The sequence below is a fragment of the Etheostoma spectabile genome, chromosome 13 (genome assembly GCF_008692095.1).
Source record: "Etheostoma spectabile isolate EspeVRDwgs_2016 chromosome 13, UIUC_Espe_1.0, whole genome shotgun sequence".
NCBI classification, from domain to species: domain Eukaryota; kingdom Metazoa; phylum Chordata; class Actinopteri; order Perciformes; family Percidae; genus Etheostoma; species Etheostoma spectabile.
In genome coordinates, this window is record NC_045745.1 from 27,055,574 (window position 1) to 27,063,220 (window position 7,647).

At 41.0% G+C, this 7,647-nt stretch overlaps 1 protein-coding gene across 2 annotated transcripts in view; it reads right to left on the bottom strand.

The window, feature by feature from the left end:
• slc6a7 (solute carrier family 6 member 7) overlaps window positions 1-5,589 on the bottom strand; it is a 10,151-nt gene extending 4,562 nt beyond the window's left edge. Inside the window, exons 1-7 of one of the 2 annotated variants that reach the window (XM_032533964.1) lie at window positions 5,294-5,589; window positions 3,486-3,723; window positions 2,889-3,020; window positions 1,944-2,154; window positions 409-547; window positions 161-295; window positions 1-36 (exon numbers count right to left, since the gene is read on the bottom strand). The exon at window positions 1-36 is cut by the window's left edge and continues 68 nt beyond it. In XM_032533964.1, the coding sequence (XP_032389855.1) occupies window positions 1-36; window positions 161-295; window positions 409-547; window positions 1,944-2,154; window positions 2,889-3,020; window positions 3,486-3,723; window positions 5,294-5,371 (969 nt within the window). In that variant the 5' untranslated portion in view covers window positions 5,372-5,589. The remainder of the gene's footprint in view (window positions 37-160; window positions 296-408; window positions 548-1,943; window positions 2,155-2,888; window positions 3,021-3,485; window positions 3,724-5,293) is intronic. The other variant, XM_032533965.1, reaches the window with a different exon arrangement.
• Between the last annotated feature and the right edge of the window lie 2,058 nt (window positions 5,590-7,647).

Here is a 7,647-nt window from a genome sequence, read left to right on the forward strand (position 1 = left end):
GGAGTAGAAGACCTGTGAAGCTGCATCATTCCACACCTGCAATGTATCAGACAAAAATATGCCATAAAGAGGTTACCTAGATATTTTTAAAGCAGCAACAAAGCATTGTGTTCACAGACTCCTTAGCCTTATATGTGACGGTGTAAACCATCAGACGTACCTGTGCATTAGCTAATCGGCTCCAGTCTGGTGTGAGGTAGAAAGCAATGCCCTGAAGAGAGCCCTCCAGTGTAGCACCTCTGATGATCAAAACAATGAGCACAAAGTATGGGAAGGTAGCTGTTACATAGACCACCTGTAATAAGAGACAGCACAGACACATTAGACAAGACATAGCACCAAAGGGCAAGATTTTGTGTGTGTGTGTTTTATGGGGGAGCTGACAATAAAAACATTTTGTGGATTTACCTTGCCAGAGCTGCGGATGCCCTTGAGCATACACAGGAAGATGATGATCCAGGCCGCCAGGAGGCACAGGGCCAGGGGCCACCGGACAGGGCCCGGGTCGTGAAGGCCCTCACTGAGGACTACGCCCAGCACACGCTCACTACAAGACACACACACAAACGTTTAAAACAGCACGCCTCTTACCAAACCTATGGCCACACTTTTTACACATTAACTGATGTAAAATAAACAAGGCACAGCCGTAAGACTGGATCTATTAAGGAATGTGTGAAGAAAAAGATCTTTATTCATACTGTTTATTTTGTATACCACTAAAAATCATAGCGGATTTGTAAATTGGTAAACATTTTAGTCCAGAGGGGACAATACAATACTTTATTGTGCTTTTAATACTTTATTATAATGTCAAGTATCACAAATGCTTATCATTGCTTTATCCATTTTGCATGAACGGTTATAAATTATCTCTGTGCTCTCTGTTAGAGTGTGGTTGTTGCATATCATAACTCCTTCATGATATCCTAATGTCTTCTTAAAGGTTATGGTGTAGTGATATTTCCAGTGTGTTCTTCTAGATTGCTTTTCTGTTGTTGGTGTTTTTTCTCTTCTATAACAAAGAAATAATTGTAATGAATATTGTCATGTGTTACATGTTGCTCTAAAAACTAGGATTCAGTGTAGAAGAGGACCATTCAAGAGTAAGTCCTGTATAGTCCCATGCAATTCATTAGAGATACTCAACCAACAAGTCTGTTTCTGTTCTCTTTGTGCTGCTACACTTCTTCTCAATTCAATTCAATGAATTGTATCCATTCCCAGCAGAGCAATTAAAAAGTATATGCAGCAGAGCACGCGTCAGTCAGCGACAGTGGGGAGTGGGGTCGGGAAAATTCACCAAGGGCAGGGGGCAGAATTCACTAAAGAGATAACCTTTCTCAATGCCTCTGAAGGACTGCCATGCATTTGAGAGTAGACTCTAGTGATGGGGTCAACAAACTGACCTAGATATTGTACCTGGCCTCAGTCTGAACCCTTTGGTTTGTTTGCGGTATATCAATATACTCTTACTTTCACTTGAAGCAGACAATAAGCTGCCACTGAGGCATTGTGGCTGAATAACAGCTTCTTCAACATGTTTCAGCGTTTCATGCTGAATGTATTCATAGAGGTAAGGAGTAACTGTGATCCAATACTTGTAAAGTATTGCAGTCATAAGGTCTAATATCTGTTATAAACCATCACAAGGATTTATATTGGGGAAGTCTTATGTATTATGTAGATGTTAAACAGTATAATAAATTGTATTTCCTGGCATCATATAAGGTGTTGCCACAAAACCCTGAGTCATATTAGCTGTACGGTGACAGTTTAACCAGTTTGAAGAGAACTTCTGTTTGTTAAAAAAGTATTTAAACAATGTTTAAGTGCAGCATACTGCCAAATCCGTTTAGTCTTCAAACATTTCAAAACAGCTTGTTTACATTTGCAGAGCAGGTTTGATTTTGTTTTTTTATAAAAAAGAAAGACAAACTTACTTCCAGAATTTTTCTGTGGGGCTGAGGCCTTTACCAGTGGAGCTATTGCCAGTGGTGCGGTTTCCACAGAGACCCAAATTGGCTACAGCATCACAGGACCAGGGCAGAGGGCTCTGTAATGAGCTGCCCAGGTAGTAAAACGTCCACGCTATAATGACGTTATAGTAGAGACACACCAGAATGGACACACACAGCATCCCAATGCCGATACCTACAAGAAGAGACACAGCTATAATTATCTAAAAAAAGAATAAGATAGACCATACACTCTAGTGAAAAGATACATTATAAGATATCGGTTAGATCATTTCAATATATACAGGAAGCTTTGAACCCCCTGTTATAAAAAGTGGTAGTTGGTCTCACCAAAAAAAAGAATACAGTATATTCAATGGACACCTTAGAGTGTATCACACCTTAAAAACAGCACTCCAAACTGTTAATGTCCTTTTGTAATACTTGGAGGAACTCCATGTGTCAATTATAATAGCATTTCATACTTCAGCATGCCAAAACTACGTCTATGATGAAAACCTACTTTCTGGCTCTATTTTAAGAGAGTTCCTGCCGGTTTCCTTATCAGATGTTTATATTTAGCAACTGAGTTGCAGAGCCTCCAAAGGAATTTTTAGGGTTAGCCACATGACATATAATGGTGAGGTGGCAAAATGATGCGAGTCAGCCAACTATTTTCCTTGACTATGTTCGTCTGGACTGACTGGTAGCAACAAAGGCATTTTGAGGTCAACTTGAGATGCTGTGTACTCAAATCGTTAAGCATGGTTCAAACTGGATGCTCAAGATTCCTTCACTGGCTAACTAATTACATTGAGTCATGGCCCTGAGATAATTATCTGTAAAAAGTTTTAAGGTTGTGTCACTGAATTACAGTGTATGTAAGTGTGTAAATACAGGGCTATAAAGCATGATATAGGAGGTCTTTACCTTTGAGCAGAGGGCAGCATTTCCACACTGTGATGGGGCCAGCTGCTCCATACTGGCCTAAACTTAGCTCCATAAGGAACAGTGGAACACCCGTAACAAAGAGCATAATGAAGTAGGGGATGAGAAACACACCTGTGAAAAATAGAATGAGGCAAGTGTGAAGAAGGGTGGTGCTGGGGGAGAAATCCACTGCAATTACTTGTTTTGTGCAGCTACATGTACAGACAGGTTAACTTAGAACATCTTTGTCAGCGTCACAGACCGATGTTATTCCACTTTACTGTTAGTTAAGCTCCACCATGTTTGAGTTCAGCAGGCTGGGTTAGGCAGGCAGACTTTGTGTCTGGTGTGTAATCAAGGAAAATGTATGGGATTAAGTAAATGTTTTGAGTTCTAGCTCCCAGCACCAAAGGCTGACGTGGAGAGCTGTGGAAAATAAGCCAGCATGATTAGGAAGACGGTGCAAACCCATGGGCAGGGCTAAGAGGGCCTCCTGCCCAAATGGGTGTAACAAATCATTATAGACATACAATACACCCAGGCACTGAAAGCATTTGAGACGTCAGAGGGCAATGAGCATGCTTGTAGACTGCTCACCTCCTCCATTGCGATAACAAAGGTACGGAAACCGCCACACGTTCCCCAGTCCCACGCAGTATCCAATACAAGAGAGCAGGAACTCGTACTTCCCTCCCCACTGTTCCCTTGGGATAACTGGAGCTGGAGTGGGTACAGGACTCTGGGCTCGGGAGTCAAACTGTGGCTGTGGTGCATCCGTAGCTGTCGAATTGTGGCCATTTTGACTGACAGTATGTCCGTTAAAGTCTACTGAATTCTAGAAAAAATAAAATCACATTTTACAGGGTCAGAAAGGACGTATGCATTGATACAGATAACAAAGATCTTTGCTTTTTTATGGTAGTTTTTAAGGTAGTTGTTTGTATGTGGATTATATAGAAGAGTCCAAAAACAACTGGTCAATCACTCAATTTGACATGCAGTAGAAAATCAATCAATGACAATTCTAATAATTCATTATAGTTTAAGTACATTGCCAAGTAAACACACAAAACATTTGCTGGTCCCAGACTGTAGATCGTCTTATTATCTTATTCCCGTCAAACTCATTAGGTGTTAGAACCACTAACTGGACTATTTCTTCTTCTTCCTTTGAGAGAGGAACTATTTTATCATGTCAGATCGCAGGGAGGAAGTCTGATTCAGATAACAGCAGGACTTCTGCTTTGTGCTGTTACTGTCATTGTTGTGCGTTAAAAGATGAAAAATGTCATCAATTATTCCAATGACACGAATAGAAGAACCAGAATTTCATTAAAATGATGCTCAAGTTTAAGGCAAGTATAATGTGTTTTTGAGATGTCTTGCTGCCAGTCATGCACAGAGAGAATAATATATAAAATGTAGAGACATCAAAGTAGGACCCAGGAAGTTGTGTTGACATGATGGGGTAATGACAGTGCCTACAGTAAGCCAAGAGGCCTGACATATTCAATGAACAGCCGTAAAAGCTGTGCTAGAAACATTATTCATCACCATGAGGTGAAAGATAATTTGTAAATAAATAACACAAGGAGCTGTTCATCTCTACAAAGAAGCTAGAACTATGTTTGGTAATGCTTGAAAAATTACTGCAACAAATCATCGTATAAATTGTTGGCGAATCTTTTTCTGTCCATCAACTGATTGTTGACCAGTGCACTTTCTTGCTTCTTGTATTTTGTTAGATTTTGTGAGGTTACAGGTAGAGTCCCAAAAAGATCAGCCAAGTGTGTGTGTATGTGTATGTGTGTGTGTGTGTGTGTGTGTGTGTGTGTGTGTGTGTGTGTGTGTGTGTGTGTGTGTGTGAGAGAGAATCATCATCTGAATGCAGCTCTGAATAAATGAGGACTCACTAAAGTTGCTGAAACAGACCTCTAGGCTAAATGCAAAATTAGGAATATTATAAAAAGGGCAAATAGACTCCTATTGAAGTGTGGTCAGAAATAGCCTATAAAAGCTAGACCTGGGGTAATGGGCTCAATAACTAAATGTACCATAACAAAAGCATGGTGTAAACACTTGAGTAAAATCTAGGCAAACACATCTGTTGAGTAGGCTACTGTAAGTACACCAACCGGCCGGTTTTATCGCATCTGTCAACAGACTGTATTGATTTGGTGCAGCTGAAGACAAACGAGTAATGTGGACGTTCAGGTTAACCTGCTTCATCTAATCTAGTGTTAGCTGCCCTGACACGAACAGCGGCGCACACCTCTGGGTGCCCGGAGGTAAGCTTAAATAGTTCGTAAAGGGGTCCCACGTTGCATTTAGTGTCCAACACGAGTCTTAAACCCACACAGCGAGCGATAGGCTTTGGTGGGTGGTGAAGAGCCAGAAAAACAAACCTCCGCTCCTACTCGCGCTGTGGTTGCACTTGCTTCAGCGGGGCTCCCGAGTGCTGCTTTGCCGCTTTCGTCCTGCATTTCCTCCCCGGCACAGGTGGTGCTTCACCGCTTTAAAAGTCGCTCTTTAATCCATATTGTACATGGGAAAGGCCTCTTAGAAGTCCACCATGTTGCTGTAGTTTTTAGTGGCAGTCGAAGAAGTTCGGTCGGCGTTAACCGAACTGTGACACAGCAGCAGGGAGAATTCAGCGATGACGATAAGGAAACAGGCCGGTGGGCGGTGAGGCGGTGAGGCGGGGAGACAGATACTTCCTCCCTACCTGCCGAGAGATGTTTAGGGTGGGGTAAGTGAGTCATGGGGAGCAACGCGGGGACTGTGGTGGGAAACTTGATAATTGATCAAGTTAGCAAAACATATTTTTTTCCCTTCACAATATTGCAGCCAAATTACGCTCTTTTTTTGTGTGAGCAGCATGTCAAGTGAAAGGTTTTGTTTCACCACAGCATACTTGTTTTCATATAACTTGCATACAAGTTGGTTATGCAAGTCTTATGAAAACTGTATGGCCCCCTGGGCCACAGCCCTCACAGAAATGGACTATAATATCTGTTTTGTACAATAACACTGGCTTGAAATATGTGCAATACTCTGCTCCTACCATTATTATTATTATTATTATTATTATTATTATTATTATTATTATTTTATTATTATTATCATTATTATTACTGTTCACCACTACAACTCATTATGTAAATACCGTATCATAACATTCCTTTAACTATATAAATACCGTACATATCCACACTCCTTATATTTCTTTATTTATATTTCTTCACTTGATATTTACACAATTTGTGCAATTGCAACATAGAATTTTCCTTTGGGGATCAATAAAGTATTTCTGATTCTGATATACCAACATTGCTACTATGGGGTTAAGTTGAATTATTTTGACGGCCTTTGGTAGGCTACAACTTTACTACAATGAAATACTACAAATACATTGAGAAAATACTTACAGGTCATCAACAGGTAGTATAGCCTAAATATGATCGTACACTAAAGCAGACTTTACCTAAGGCTTAAAAATAGTTTAAAATAGTGCATGAACCTGTTAGGATTATTTTGTGATTACACTATATCAGAAATATTTCAGTTTCTTCTTAAAAAGGAACAGTTTTAACATTTGGGGAAATATGCATATTTTATGCCTATCTTGTCAAAACCATAGTTCAAACCTAAGGCCTGGTCAAAGGAAAGGTGCTTGTTGCGTCTTTATATATTCTTTCTAGAAACTTGGTGTTACAGTGCTGCAAGGCTAGTAGGTGAACTTCAGTAGCTAACTACAGTAGCCTAGTTAGAGTCTCACATTGCCAGACCTCTCCCCAGCCAGCCGGGACCTTGGTAGGTTTCATGTGTTGCACTACCTCAGTAAGCACCATTAGAGAAACTGGCTTAAATTCCTCAAACACAGCAGAGTGCACAGGAGCAGCTGGTACAAACACATTAAAATGAACACTGACGTATTGCCTGACAGATGCTACTTTGTTGATAAAATAACAGAGAATCTTCTCACAGGTGCTGGTTGAAACCTGTCGGAGCAGAGGTGCATGGATTCACGACAGAGTTTATAGTGTTAAAGAACCCTCTTAGGTCATGGCAACTGCTAGCTATGACAGGAGAGAGATGATGCAGCGTCGCCACCTTCACAGCCTTCTGGTATGCGGCTAGACTGTCCCTTAATAAACCCAGTGATACATCTTCTTCCACCTTCCTTTGGCTTGTCTGCATTGTTGCCTAGGGGCCCTGGTGGTGTCATTTAGCCAGAGGTCCGCCTCAGGTTTAATAGATTTTGTCCGAACAGGGCAATAGAGTCTAGGATCTCAGTGCTTGTGCAATGGAACTCAGAGAGAATGTAATTTGGGAAAGAGAGTGAGACCAGACCATTCATGGCATAAAACTGTGAGCCCACATACGCAGAAGCAAACTCTCTAGCTGAAGAGGAGGTGATGCAGCGGTGCCTAGAAGCTGGTGAGACAAGCTCACTAGCAGTGGAGGTACACTGATCTCAAACCTGAAGGGCAAGTGGTCTGAGATACCAGTTTCTGTTATTTCTCTCAGTGAAACTAAAAGCCCTTAGGGAATGATGACATCCAAGGTGTGGCCAAGCTGATGTGTTGGCCTTTCCACGTATTGATTAACCCTCTATTGCAGGGGTCTTCAACAGGGGGTATCATGGAAATCATGTCGGCGCACTCAAATTATCTGTTGTTCCACTGACATTTATAGTCAATTTAGCCTTCTGGTTTAAATATGGATTTCCTAAAGGAAGATTATGTATCAGAAATAT